A 14,099-nucleotide genomic window follows, 5' to 3' on the forward strand; every position below is an offset into this window, starting at 1 on the left:
ATTATACAAAAAAAAAATTACTCAATATAAAAGGTTTATCCAATAAGCTACTAAAATTAAAAAGGCCAGGTTATATGTATTCATCAAAGTATCACACTTCTAGCAGCACAAGAAAAAATTTATCACCAGTCTCAAGCATAAAATTATCGACTACTTTATCCACACCTCTTTAAAAAATTCAAACTCTAACATCGTTTAACCCAACCAAAAACCTACGAAATCATTAAACAGCCAAACCCACAAAATCCTTATTAAAAAATGTTCTAACATGCATATTCAAACTAATATTCATCAACATATTAGTGTAATCACCAGAGCCATGACATCAACCAACTCAACTAAATTTACATTTCGATGACTAACCTCGTCGTCGATAAATCTGACAACATGCACAATACCATTAAGGCAGTACATATCTCCGTGGTTGGTCGCCATCCTTCTCGCAAGACAGATTCCTCCCACTCCGCCACGCAACCCATCACTTTGTGCCTCACTATGTCGGCCAATGGTTCCTCTGGCCCAGCCGCTGCCGCGCCGTCGCCGGTGAACGCCCCACGCCTCTGCTTATTGCCACCTCCTCCACCGCTGTGGGCTGTCTTCCTCCCAACCCTTCTCTCCCAAAGCTAGCCGATTATGGTGGCTCCTTCCACACCAACGTAAGTCGCCGCTGTGTGTTGAGGGAAGACTCAAGCAACAACTCGTTGCAACCACCTTAGGGTAACTCTTCAAGCATTAATCGTCCCTAGGCTTTGAGGGTCTCCAAAAAGACCATAAATCGCGCCAGGCTACCCAGGTTATGCTATTGCATGTGAATCGTGGCATGCATTTGTGCTTTAGCCCAAATTCACGTGACTCCTATCAGGGTGAGACGATTTATGTGTAAATGTAACCCTGCCAGCCCTGTGACGATTTACACGTGAATCCCCTAGGCCATGCATGCATAAATCATTTTAGGGTGCCATGTTTAACATATTACATAACCCTTATCATCCTAGGACGATTTACATAATATTAGGAAGAGGAAAAACACGTTTTGAAATTTGTTTACATAATATTAGGAAGAGGAAAAACACGTTTTCAAATTTGTTTTAGGGGAATCCAGTAAAATTGGTTTTTGTTTCATTTATTTAAGTAAAAAATCCCTAATTTTTTGTTAATTTTTTAATAAAATTTCCAAACTACCCCACCCTAATCCCATTCTACCGTCACTCCCTCTCTTCTCACTTCTTCTTCTTTCCTCACTTCTTCTTCTCTCAAAAATCCTCACAGAGTCACATAACTCTCCTTCTACTTTCTCACTGCCGTCCGCCACCCATCTACCCCGTCACCGCCAATCTCCTCCCCTCTCACTCTTAAGGTGACTACAACATTTTCGTCGCACGTCTGTGACCCAACCTAAGGAGAACATTGCCGTGGCGCTCCTGTCCCAGCCGAGGAGAATACCGTCGTCGCGCACCTGAGAAGAAAGAGGGGTCGTGGTGCTGCTGCATGCAGAAAGAGGATTCGGTAAACTTATAACTAAACCGGTTGAGGTCTGATCCTCCACCACCACCACCACCATACTATTACCATTGATTTCGGCCTGATCTGTTATAGGAGTAGTTTTGGACTCAATGACAAGGGTTTTAAAGGTCAGATTAGGTTATGGAAGGTTGAAAAAGTGAATTGAGGTTGAGGGTATAGTAGTTTGAGAATTTTATTAAAAAATCAACAAAAAAAATAAAATTTGGATACTTTTATCATATAAAACCTATCTTTTATAAATGCATCATTAATTTTTTTAATTTATAGGTATTTTTGTTAACGTTCATAAACTTCATGGATATTTTTTATAATTTTTCCCGCAACTACTTAAGGTGAAGTGCTGCTCCAACTCGAAGCCGACGCACATGTAGTAGAAGAAAGGACCACGCAATATATGGAATGAGAATTCTTGAAAAGAAGCTTTTCACATATGGGTCTATCTTTGTAATTGTGCCAAATATTCCTATACATTTCATATACATATAAACGCTAATTCAAACAAAATTTCCCATATTTGGAATTCCATGCCAATTGACAAGTCGTTGCCGCGGAACATAACCTTCTTTACCCCTCTAAATTAAAGTGCAAATCTACTCATGAAAAGCATTAAGGAAATTTTTAAGTAAACACAAGTTTAATGGCTTAGATCTTTGTGTGTGTGTATATATATATATATCCTGTAATTTATTAGTTTCTTGGTAACACTTTTTGAAACTAAAAATATGCTCTAATTTTGATATACTAAATTTAAATCCTGAAGTAAACTAATCAATATCAAACTTATTTTTATACTTTTCTAATAAAAGAAATATATTTAACATGGTGGTTGAACTCACAATATTACTTTAACATCTCATACATGTCTAGCTAGGCCTCTTTTTATGGAATATCAACCTTATCTCTTATATAATATTTTAATGTGGATTTAATTTCATTATAACATGGATTAAACTTTTAATTTGATCACACAAGTTGATGATAGAGTACTGATGAAGAAAAATGCTGTTTGTAATTGTTTGTTTATATAAAAGTGGTCCTATCTTCTCCTTAACCTTTTCTTTAATTATTAATCTTATTTACTACCAGCGAGTACAATAAAAAAAATCCTTATAATAACGGAAAAGAAACCATTTTCAACGACTCAAAATTATTGTTCAATAATTTTAGATAGAACTAATTAAAAAATATGTGTGTTTTATATATTTTTGTATGAAGTTCACTTCTTTGATTCTTTCTTCCCTTTAACACATGGAATCAAAATCAATACTAATAAACAATTTAAAAAAAAATAAAATAATAAATAAATCTCTAAAAATTTACATTTCAGACAAACTAATCTCTAAAAAAAAGTACTAATAAAATCTTTCGAATAGTAAATGTAATCACACTATCTTTAAATTAGTTCTATGATTACGATAGAATGTTTTAATTTAAATTAATTTCTTTACGTTTGTTATCTTAAAAAATTTTATTAATTTTTTTTTACAAATTAATCTATCCAAAATGTAAATTTGCAAGAATTTCTATGTCACCTTACTCTAAAAAAAAACATTTTTACAGTAAAATTGGCCGTTTGAAAACATGAGAAAGTAATGAGTGAATTATAAAACTAAGGAAATCCTGTACACAATTCCCCAGAACAGTACCCTCCCAGTTTATGCCTTTATATTGTATAATAATGCCTTTATCATTCACTTAAATGATGTAAAACACAAGCCATAGTGATATATAGTTTGATAGAGACACCTAAACCACAACACTTCTCTCTTGTCCCTCACAGATTCTTCATTCATTCTCCAAACGCTTTTATCTCTCTTTTCTTCTCCCTTTCTTACTCTATCTTTTCATGGCCCTTTTCCTCTATTTCCTGCTTCTCTTGGCCCTCACTGGCCATTCAAGTAAGTCTTTCTATTTTTGAAGTTTCAAAATTTATAGATAGCTGCTGATCCATGTATGTTTTCTCTGACATCATGAGTTCCTATAATTGATTATTGCTTTTTCTTGCTTTAAGTTCTTGTGAGGTGGATTTCTACTATGATGATCAAAGACATACTATGTAATTCTAGTTGAGAGAGTGAATTTTAGTTGCTAGTTAAGGAAATTTCTAAACATGTTTTTTGTTCCTTGTTGATTTTGCTATTTCTGAATTGCATGTTTTGATTGCTGTATGAGCTGACTGTTCTTGTTTATTTTGTGCAATAGATGCTCTGTACTGTTTATGCAAAGATGGTGTAGGTGATCAAGCACTTCAGAAAGCAATAGATTATGCTTGTGGGAATGGAGCTGATTGTAGTGCTATTCTCCAAAATGGAGCTTGTTACCAACCAAACACTGTGAAAGATCACTGTAACTATGCTGTTAATAGCTATTACCAAAGGAAGGGTAATGCTCAAGACAGCTGTGATTTTTCTGGTGCTGCTTCCACTAGTCAAAATCCACCTTGTAAGTACAACTCCAATTTTAATTTTTATTCTTCTCTTCCTTATTTTTCTTTACTAATTTATTTGCTTAATTTTTAATCTGCAGCTACATCTTCTGGTTGTGTTTACCCCTCAAGTCCTAGGTATGTATATCTTGACTGATTATGTCTTATGATCCTATGAAACTAGTTTGTTTTGGGAGTGTTTTCTGTTCCTACTCTCGAATCTCTTTCATTTAGATGTAAAGGTGATTTAGCATGATTCCTTTTTTTAGGATTATTCCACTTTTCCATTTGGGGTGGGTGGCTAAGCTTATTAGAATCTTTGGTGGGTTTCAGCAATATACAAAAGCATTTCAAAAACTGAGTGCTTTTATTCAGCATTCAAAAAACGTTGCATTTTACAACATTAGTCAAAACCGTTATTATTATTATTATTATTATTATTATTATTATTATTATTATTATTATTATTATTATTGTTGGGTTATAGTAAAAGAAGCCTTTTTTTTTTCTTTGGTTTATGTACCCTGAAAAAAATTAGTCTAAACAGTCTAAACTTGCGTTATTTGACAGTTTTAGCTAAAAATTTTTGTTTTTCAAGACTTCTAGATTTCCACCAGTTGAGCTAAGCCGTGTCATATGCTTGTTCTATTGAAATTGAAATATTAGCTGTCATGATTAGGATGTTCCACAATTATTCTTGTCAACTTCAACCACTTTGATCTTTACATCTGTGCTCTCATATATAATATTCTTAGATAGCATATTTATTTTATTTTTTTATATCAAATATTATGCCAACTCATTTATCATTTACCATTAGATAAAATGTGAATCTCGCTGAATTTTTATCAGATAGAAAATACTAATAAATCAATGGCGCCCTCTAAAAAATGAGTACAACAAACATTTTCTGAGTTACATAAGAGTTATTGTTATTGATTGATACTTCTTGTATTATATTAATCCCTAAAGTCTTTATTTGCTGATATTTTTATTCTATGGTTCTGTTGCAGCAATGCTGGATCAGGCTCTACAACACCCTCAACCGGTACACCAGGAACATCACCTTCCACTACACCATCAACAGGCACCGGCACCGGCAACGGCACCAGCACCGGCACCGGTTTTGGCACAGGGAGTCCTACTGGTGTGTTTGGAATAAGTCCATCATCTTCAACTGGTGTCAATGATGGGAGTGGAGCTGCTTTGAGTCCTTTACAAGGCACCAAAACCATGTTTCTAATGTCCCTTTTTCTTACCTTATTGTTAGTCTTGAGGGTCTAAATTAAACTTGTTTTGCATATGTATGGACCAGATTTTGCAACCATAGTCATCAATTCAAGCAAAACCCAATTTTTTTCTTTTTTGGAATAAAAAAGGGGTAGGGGAATTTGGCTTCATTATCATCACTTTATATTTGATTGATTTTGACTACATATTAGTGTAGAAACAAACCTAGTCAGTTTTCTTAGCTTTGTTCCATTTGTATATCTATGACTATGAGAGGCACTATTTCTTAATTTAATGGAACCTCCTAGCCCATATATAAATTATTTTTTTAATCTATGATTCCATGCCACTTTGCCATTTTTCTTCTCCCATTTCTTAAATAATTATCCTGCATGATTAGCACAACACTTTACATGTTATTCATATATTCACTTTCTTTCATTTTCAGCTGCACAAGTTTTTTATTAGTATGATATATACCCTGATTGTTTGTTACCTGGCATGGTACCGCATATACATATTTTTTTTTTTTGCAAGTGGTTAAAAAAAAACCTGAAAAACAGTTTGCAACATTCATATTCCTAATGAAAAAGTTTAGTTAGTTCAAAGGTCTTTTCAATGACTAATGAGGAACACGATTTCATTTGTGATTTTCCTTTCTCGTGTGGGGGTGTGGCTGCTGATCATTCATTCCGTGGGAACGTTTTCTCTTATGGATGTTCCAAGTCAATACTCAATACACCAACTTAGAATAACTTTAGTTTGATGTAACAACATGCGTAGCTGACAAATGAGAAAATAAAAAATATATAAAGGTGCATGCTTTAGACGACATCTTAGTAATTTTGAACAGAATCAAACTAGGAAAAAATAATATAATTAGACAGATTTGATCTACCTAATTTGGTTTTAAACTTCTAATATAAAAGTAGAATCCTGTGTATATTTAAACTATTGCAAAGTTTTGCATAGTTGACCTAAGTTAGGCCGTCAAAAGATTGACAGTTATCTAGTTTACAAAGAAACTTGATCGAATCTTTGTAGTATTATGGCAGAGTTAAGTCGTTAACCTATGCTTAGCATGATTCCTAACATTTTCCAACCTTCTGTTTAGTATAAAAGATAGGAATTTGGATATTTGAAATCTTACGAACAAATTAAACAATCATAGTAACACCCTAATAAACATTTACAAGTAGTGTGCCAATGTCACAAAACAAAATCATGGTTAAGCTAAGAAAAATTATGACTGAATGAAGAACAACAGTCTGCACATTCTCTAATACATAATGTTAGGGATATGGAATTCCAACAAGAATCAAGAATCAAGATTGTCTCCTGTTAGTTTCGAGCATAACAATGTTGTTTTGAACATATTTAGCTCTATTGATCACCAGCTTGCTCCTTTTGCAAAATGTTACCTGTTCAGTAGTTTTCTCTGTTGGAGAGTGGAAAAAGGTGATCATTCTGCTGAAACACATTGATTTACTAACTTGGTTTCTCTCTGAACAAACTCAATAATGAATTTGACGACAGAAGCCGGTCTTTCGACATGTGGAAGGTGGCCGCAATCTGGTATTTGGCGTATAATTGCATCAGATAACTCACAGTGCAGTTGCTGAAAAGATGATATAGTCAGTAAACTTTATCAAGGAACAAAATTAAGTCAAATAAACCTGAAACAAAAATAACCGAGGGTTATGTTTCAAAATCAGACATTTTTGTGGCATGTTATGTGTTTCTTGCTTATAATAATATAGAAAGATGAACTAACTAACCACAGCAAGCTTATTGCTGATGATCCGGTCATTCTCTCCCCAAATGATAAGTGTTTTCTGCTTTACCTGAGAAACATATACAAAATATAAAACATCTTATTCAGGAAGATGTTAAGTTCTGGACATACAATTATGGAAGAAAACTACTACATTCAAAAGTAGTCAAGCATGTTTCTGTTATTAACAAAGTTATGCTTCTAGTCATGTGAGGATAAACTTGAACCGTAACTGTTTTAATTTGAAAAGTATAATAAAGGGGAACACTAGTCACCTTGCAGGGTTTCAATTCTCACCATTATCAGTGAACAACAGACTAATAAATGATAGCAGCCTTCTGAGGATGTAATGTATACAGCACTTCAGTGCAAAAACAGTCTCAAATACAATACTATATTGCCTTACCTGAATGTGTCTTGATATAATAACATTTTAACAAAGTATGACTCATACAATTAAAATTTTTTGGTAAGTATATTCCCAAGCACACAGAGAAATGTAGGCCAAAATATGAACTTATAGTCATACTGATGGTAGACTGTTTTGTTTTGGTGATGGGGATAGGGTATATTATTGAAAACGTCACATAACTTAATGGAATTATCAAATTTTGATATATATTCATCAAAAGAATGATGAAACCTTCATATTCCAATGCCGTAACAACATAATGTCACCACTACAACATACATTTACAAACTTGTAATACTGCAATGAAAATACCTTTCTTATCTGGGAAACAACATTATAACCACCACTAATCATAAAATCCACTGTAGCATCCTCCCACCATGGAAACAAACAATGCAAGCGGCCGATCTGATAAGAATTATAATATTATATATAAAGACCATGTTAATCAACCTTATTTTGCAATTTAAATACGTGCAAGTATAAGTGCCATTTAGTACGATGAGGGCACTTTGGTGGATGCTTGAACATACACAATAAGTTCCAGGCAGGACACATTCCTATATGGCTAGGCAAGTATAAGGGTCGAGGATTGCATGTGCCAAATGGCAAATTTTTTAACTAGAAAACATATATAGATTATCTGGTGTATATACACAATGTGATCAAAGAACATGATAGCTTTAGGACCTGGGAACTTACATTAGTCCAATCAAGGCTGGTACTGAAAGAAATGTCATTGAACGTCAAATAGTTTGCATACAACCGTAATGGAACACTCTTCAATACATATGCCTGAATGAAGAGAGAGCAGAGGTGAATGTAAGTTGCATCATATAAGGGTGATTACATCCTCACCACTCCCATACGTATCTTTCCCCACAAAAGTAAAACTCTGGTTAAGAGATTGAACTTGTCTTTCCATAGAATCTACCAATGAATAAGCATTACGGAAAACAAATTACTGCCATTATAAGGTTTAAGCAGAAAAAGGAGTGAAAATTATTAGACTGATAATATTTTCCAATACAAAGCAATGGCAGTCATGATGCTTAGATATGATAGACTTTTCATGATAATTATGGGTAACATGTTTACGCTTAGTAACTTGGAAAAACACTCACCCCGGCATAGGCTATAAGTCTAGGTAAGGTTGCTAGGTTTCCTGTTCCCTCTGTATATACACTAGCATCAATCAAAACAAGCTTTTCCACCTGAAAAGATGAACTGCAAATGAATGATAAGTTCACACCAGAGTCACTAAATGAAAATTTTGCTTAATGTAAAATAAATTACTCAGAAACTGGCTTGTTGTGGATAGTCTGAATTTAAATTATTAGATAGCACATACAGCTTCCGGATAATTGACTGCAAAATCAATGGCGACAGCTGAGCCAAGGCTTGGTCCAACCAATATCATTGGCCTTTTGATGTAAGACTTCCAAAACTGGTAGGTAAATCAAATCCATCCTCAATACAATCCGGAACAATTGCAAGGAAAACAACAATATACACATTGAATGAAACTTGAAAATTGGCAATACAAACATTCCTTCAGAATATAGGCTGAGGAACAAGTCAGACCCTATAGAATAACTGTCTTACTCAAATTCACATAGTTTATTAAGCACCTCATAGAAGTGTTCGCGCTTTGATACCACATCACATGAAGTAAGTTTTTCTGCTGAAGAAAAGACGACAAACTGAACATCATTAAAATGAAAAATCAGGGAGAGGAACAAACATAAAATAGGAAGAGTAAGTAACAAAAACAAACCTAGATCGGAGAATCCCCAACCGAGAATGTCAAAGGCCCATGTCTCAAAACCAGCCTCCTCAAGCAATGGAAATGTATATCTCCATTCTAAACATGAGCTGAAAATAATAAGAAAGAGAGTGAAATCCAGGGCTAGTCTTAGCACAAAAATGTAGAATCTAATTATGTCTCTTGCACATTTGGAGTACCTGTCGAAACCATGAAGAAGGACAACTGGATTTGCCTTGTTCTGTATCATTAATGGCTTCACACAACTACTCATGATAGGATTCTCTGAGAACTTAACCTGATTGTGTCATATTGAAATAGAGAATGATCCATATACTAATTAGATTTATGAATAATAATGATGATGACGATGATGATTATGGAGTGGAATTCAAATATATTCATGAGGTGGCCATATTAGCCGCCTGCAGGCACAACAATTCATTATCAAACATTGAACAATTTTCTGAAGTTGACAAGATTGGATTACTTTCTGAAATTTCAGCTACTCTAGCCAATTGAAAGATAAATTCTGTTTTTTATGGAACAAATTGAAGTGTTAATTCTTGTATATCCATGGGTTTAGACTTTAGAGAATTATGCCTTGTCAGAAAATATTAATCATAATCACAAATTACAAACAACAGCAGCTAGTCATTTCCAATAACCACAGTTAATAGCAACTTTAAAACATATATAAAATGTACATGTGAGTCTGCAGAGCAAAAGAGTTGAATCACAAAAAGTGAAACGCAGAGAGAGCAAAGTAATGAGTAAGTAGTTTAGTTGTTACAGAAACGGGTAGCCGGTGAATACGCATGGCGAGGTTTCGAGCAAAGGGGTCTTTGATTGTGTGAACTTGCTTCGGAAGAAACGAAGGGAAGCCATTGTTAGGTTTAGCTTGAGCTTCACTTACTTTGGTGGCTGTGACTCTGCTGAATGGATATGCCAATGATAAAGCACCCATCATTTTTCTCAAGCCTACGAATTTTTAACCGCTAACTGACTCAGGTGCCAATAAAATGCGCCTCACACACACACACACATAATAATAATAATAATAATAATAATAATAATAATAATAATAATAATAATAATTAACAAGTAGACTATTTTCAGAAAAAATTTTACCTGGATAGTGGATGCTATGTCAAAGAGTCAAAGGGGTTGAATGTCAGTGTTTTCATTCTTCCATGTGGCCAAGCACCTGAAGTTTCTCAACAAACTACAAGCAATTATCTTCGAAATGAGTTTACAAAATTTTTATATTAAAATACTCGCTACTTTCTAACACTTTGCCATCTTATGATGGGAGAAAAGAAGCAAGAGAGAGTGAAATTTCATTGCCATCTTATATGAAATTACTTATACAAAATTCCTATTTTAGTACAGTAATAATATTTATAATTTAAAATATACAGATATAATTATTTATTTAAATAAAAAATCTAAAAAACTAATTATATAACAAGTCAATTAAGTCATTTTTTTTATTTTTTATTTTAAAATTTAAAAAATTAGATAATAAACTTGGAGTTGGCTGAACCGTTTATATAAATATTGCAAATAGATACCCACTTACGCAGAGAAGAGTATACATAACACAACTCGGATAATCAAAGGGAGTGACGTTAAGTTTAAGGGCAAGTCACTAGCGTGCTTGTTTGCGTTGTTCCACCGCCATGGATCGCCCGCCGTCGCAACGACCACAAACACCTTTCACTCCTCCGATGCCGCGCCAACCTGATTCCACCTCCTCGATTCTCGTCCCCTTCCTCATCTTCCTCGCCATTGTCGCCATGGTATGTATATCTCTCCACTTCACATTTGCACTATTGCAGCATTCCATCAGTATGTAATGTTGCATCTGGAAACTCACGCTTTTGTTGCTCTTGATCTTGTACTCCTAGCTACAAATCTCATTCGTCCAATGGATACTTTACCAATTCGGTTTTCTGATTTGCTATAACTGTAACAAGTAGAGTACCAATTAGTTTTGATTTATGCCTCGCGTTGCGTTCCTGCATAGTGCCGTTTCTTTCCCTTTCATTCATCGATTTTCTGGATATCTCACAAGTTAAATTCCTTTTACTATTGGAAGATTTCTCGTCAATGGACATGTTTGCTCTTAGTCGCAGCTTTGCTTTTCTAGGTTGAGAAACCCTTAGGTACTCTAACCTAACTCAAAATGATCATGAATGGCCTATTGTGGTAATGCATTGTTCTTTATGTCATTAGTTCTTTATTACTATGTTTTCGGGAAGGAAATCAGTTCAAAGAATGCAATAGTGCATTATTGGTGCTTTACTATTTTCGTTTGTGGTTTGCGCTGTAAACATTATCTAGGTTGGAAGTTTTAGTGAATTGGATAGGGTTTCTCACCAAAATTGACTAGTATAATAAGGGTTGGTTATCGTTTTCTTTGTACTGTTTACTACTTTGGAAAACATCTCTTCAAATACGAGATATTATCTACAGGTTCTGGTTCCTTCGGGATCACCATCCTTCAAAAATTCATTATCCATTCTGCACCAAGTTCCGGAAGGGCATGTGGGAGTATATTGGAGGGGAGGTGCCCTTTTGAAAACCATTTCGGATCCAGGTACCAACCACTCTTTGCTCTATTTCTTCAATGTTTTCCTTTTTTCTTCAATATGTGCTTGCAAACAAGTTTTTGCTTCTGATCTCGGTCAATATTGTTCCAGGTTTCCATCTAAAAATGCCTTTCATAACTCAGTATGAACCTGTACAAGTGACACTTCAGACAGATATGGTAAATTTATTAGAACAACTTTGAATTGTCATTTATTTTCGCTCTATAAGTTCAATTTTGGGATTACGCCTACCGTCGCAGGTGACAGATATACCATGTGGTACTAAAGGTGGTGTCATGATTAATTTTGGGAAGATCGAGGTACTAACGAGTGCATCTTTTCTTCTGCAATGTTTCTGATTAACCAGTGGTGTACCCTTTACATCCTTAATTATATATGCGATGATGTGTATTCTTTTGTAGGTTGTTAACCGACTCAGCAAAGAATTTGTCTATGAGACATTGCTCAATTATGGTGTGGAGTATGATAAGACATGGATATATGATAAAATTCATCATGAGATTAATCAGTTCTGCAGCTCTCACAGTCTTCAACAAGTCTATATAGATGTGTTTGATCAGGTTAGGTCTGAATTTTTACAAGTATAATTTAAAACCAACAGTTTAATTTAAATTTAATACAGATTTTTAATGGGGCAAAAATTACTGGGACTTCGATTTAAGCCAATGTAATTGTCTAGGGTTCATAGTTGAACGATGTAATTGTGCTTAGCAAATTGTGGCTCCTATTGTCATCCACAGACCACAAGAAAGGATTTTATGCAAGTCTTAAAGATTTTATCATTCTGGACTCTCTGGCTTTTTCTCCTCTGTAATAGATGGATTAAATCATTATGTCCTTCCATTTCTTTGTTCTTAATAAAATCATAACAAAGCAAGCATTGGAGCCCTTTCAGATTGATGAAAAGATGAAAGATGCTCTTCAAGTTGACTGCACCCGCTATGCTCCGGGTATTGAGATCATCAGTGTCCGTGTAACAAAACCCACAATTCCGGATAGCATAAGACGAAACTTCGAACAAATGGAAGAGGAGCGTACTAAGGTTTATTTTTTACCGTAACAGTATGTCCTTTTCTCTGTTTTGAATGAGGCTAACCAGCAATGTGCTTTGCATATTATCGGATAGGTCTTAATTGCTATTGAGAAGCAGAAAGTAGCTGAGAAGGAGGCAGAGACAATGAAGAAGATGGCTATTAGTGAGGCTGAGAAGAATGCTAATGTTAGCAGGATCCTTATGGAGCAAAAGTTGTTGGAAAAGGATAGTGCTAGAAGACAAGAAGAAATCGAGAATGCAATGTACCTGGCACGTGAAAAGAGTCTTGCAGATGCAGATTTCTACCGGTGAGATTTTATATTCCTAATTTCTTTGATGCAAGTTTATGAATTTCATATTTCATTTTGTAATCCATGGTCTTAGAAAAAAGAAATTATTAATTCTGTTGCCTTTGAGATTTTAGTGTAACAAAGGAAGCTGAAGCAAACAAGTTGAAGCTTACCCCTGAATTTCTTGAGCTTAAGTTTATCGAGTCCATTGCTAATAATACGAAGATTTTCTTTGGAGACAAGGTATTCTCCTCTCCTCGGACCTCGGTTGTTTTAGTTTGTCTGTCCTTGTTTTAAGGTTCTTGACATTTGAATTTTCTCTCCAGGTTCCAAACATGATTTTGGATCAGAGGGTATTTGGAAACTACCTTCAAGAAGTTTCTAGAGGGGCAGCTAAGATGGTCAAGGTCGATGCGTAAATTGTTAGAAGTTAGATGCTCAGAAATCGGAAGTCTCAGCTAAGCATTGCCAGGATTTTGTAGAAGATTCAAACGCAGAGTTATCTTTTACAGAACGGGAAGAAAGAAAAGAGAAGAGAGTTTGACGAAGTTTATCGTTTTCTTTTCAAGTGGGAGAGGGGTGTGTAATGTAGATAAGAGGTTTGTCCCTATCAATATACAGAATTACAGACTAATTGCTATTGCGACAATGAAATTTAGGACGTGTTGGGATGAGTTTTTAATAATTTTTTTAATTATTATTTTTTTAAAATTTTTTAAAAAAACAAAAGTAATTTTTTATTTGAATATTTTTAATAATTTTTTTATTAATTATATTTAGATATAATAATATAAAATTATTTTTTATTTATTTATTATGTAAAATATCTTTTTTTATTTTTTTAAATGTAAATTATAACTTTTTAAAAAAAATATTTTAATTTTTTTAATATTTTTATTTTTACTATTAAAAATTTGTTTGCAAAAAATTAAAATTTCTTTTATTAAAGAATTTTTACTATTAATTTAATAATACCCAAATAAGCACTCAGTTAAACCTAAAAGTTTATATATAATATATAATTTAAATCC

At 34.1% G+C, this 14,099-nt stretch overlaps 3 protein-coding genes across 6 annotated transcripts; 2 read left to right on the forward strand and 1 right to left on the reverse strand.

Moving 5' to 3' along the window:
* Positions 1-3,217: 3,217 nt before the first annotated feature.
* On the forward strand, positions 3,218-5,515 carry LOC107631832 (Carbohydrate-binding X8 domain superfamily protein). The gene is made up of 4 exons (XM_016335401.3): positions 3,218-3,422; positions 3,727-3,966; positions 4,051-4,087; positions 4,963-5,515. The coding sequence occupies exons 1-4, from the start codon at positions 3,371-3,373 to the stop codon at positions 5,231-5,233; spliced, it is 600 nt and encodes a 199-aa protein (XP_016190887.1). The 5' UTR covers positions 3,218-3,370; the 3' UTR covers positions 5,234-5,515.
* Positions 5,516-6,316: 801 nt separating this feature from the next.
* On the reverse strand, positions 6,317-10,389 carry LOC107631831 (alpha/beta hydrolase domain-containing protein VTE7). 4 transcript variants are annotated; one of them, XM_088507506.1, is made up of 11 exons: positions 10,262-10,389; positions 9,924-10,111; positions 9,331-9,428; positions 9,143-9,240; positions 8,997-9,046; positions 8,717-8,812; positions 8,490-8,579; positions 8,068-8,160; positions 7,678-7,773; positions 6,958-7,023; positions 6,317-6,797 (listed from the first exon to the last, which is right to left on the reverse strand). In XM_088507506.1, the coding sequence occupies exons 2-11, from the start codon at positions 10,098-10,100 to the stop codon at positions 6,642-6,644; spliced, it is 1,020 nt and encodes a 339-aa protein (XP_088363632.1). In that variant the 5' UTR covers positions 10,101-10,111; positions 10,262-10,389; the 3' UTR covers positions 6,317-6,641. The 4 variants fall into 4 exon arrangements, with proteins under 4 accessions (XP_088363632.1, XP_088363631.1, XP_016190886.1 ...); XM_088507505.1 differs by having other exon boundaries at positions 8,997-9,049; XM_016335400.3 differs by lacking the exon at positions 10,262-10,389 and having other exon boundaries at positions 9,924-10,163.
* Positions 10,390-10,669: 280 nt separating this feature from the next.
* Positions 10,670-13,750, forward strand: LOC107631830 (SPFH/Band 7/PHB domain-containing membrane-associated protein family). Its single transcript, XM_016335398.3, has 9 exons — positions 10,670-10,932; positions 11,609-11,732; positions 11,836-11,903; positions 11,985-12,044; positions 12,147-12,305; positions 12,641-12,787; positions 12,872-13,086; positions 13,203-13,311; positions 13,395-13,750. The coding sequence occupies exons 1-9, from the start codon at positions 10,813-10,815 to the stop codon at positions 13,485-13,487; spliced, it is 1,095 nt and encodes a 364-aa protein (XP_016190884.1). The 5' UTR covers positions 10,670-10,812; the 3' UTR covers positions 13,488-13,750.
* Positions 13,751-14,099: the final 349 nt, after the last annotated feature.

This window comes from Arachis ipaensis, chromosome B3 (genome assembly GCF_059453495.1).
Source record: "Arachis ipaensis isolate K30076 ecotype BB chromosome B3, ASM5945349v1, whole genome shotgun sequence".
In the NCBI taxonomy this organism is placed as follows: Eukaryota; Viridiplantae; Streptophyta; class Magnoliopsida; order Fabales; family Fabaceae; genus Arachis; species Arachis ipaensis.

Bases quoted from the DNA above. Each gene is read 5' to 3' on its own strand.
- LOC107631832 (XM_016335401.3), top strand. From the start codon at position 3,371: ATGGCCCTTTTCCTCTATTTCCTGCTTCTCTTGGCCCTCACTGGCCAT. The intron at 3,423-3,726 runs GTAAGTCTTTCT...TTTGTGCAATAG, and splicing joins GGCCCTCACTGGCCATTCAA to ATGCTCTGTACTGTTTATGC. The intron at 4,088-4,962 runs GTATGTATATCT...GTTCTGTTGCAG, and splicing joins GTTTACCCCTCAAGTCCTAG to CAATGCTGGATCAGGCTCTA.
- LOC107631831 (XM_088507505.1), bottom strand. From the start codon at position 10,100: ATGATGGGTGCTTTATCATTGGCATATCCATTCAGCAGAGTCACAGCC. The intron at 9,241-9,330 runs GTACTCCAAATG...TATTATTTTCAG, and splicing joins CTTCTTCATGGTTTCGACAG to CTCATGTTTAGAATGGAGAT. The intron at 8,161-8,489 runs GTGAGTGTTTTT...CTCTTCATTCAG, and splicing joins GACTTATAGCCTATGCCGGG to GCATATGTATTGAAGAGTGT.
- LOC107631830 (XM_016335398.3), top strand. From the start codon at position 10,813: ATGGATCGCCCGCCGTCGCAACGACCACAAACACCTTTCACTCCTCCG. The intron at 10,933-11,608 runs GTATGTATATCT...TATTATCTACAG, and splicing joins TCCTCGCCATTGTCGCCATG to GTTCTGGTTCCTTCGGGATC. The intron at 12,306-12,640 runs GTTAGGTCTGAA...GAGCCCTTTCAG, and splicing joins ATATAGATGTGTTTGATCAG to ATTGATGAAAAGATGAAAGA.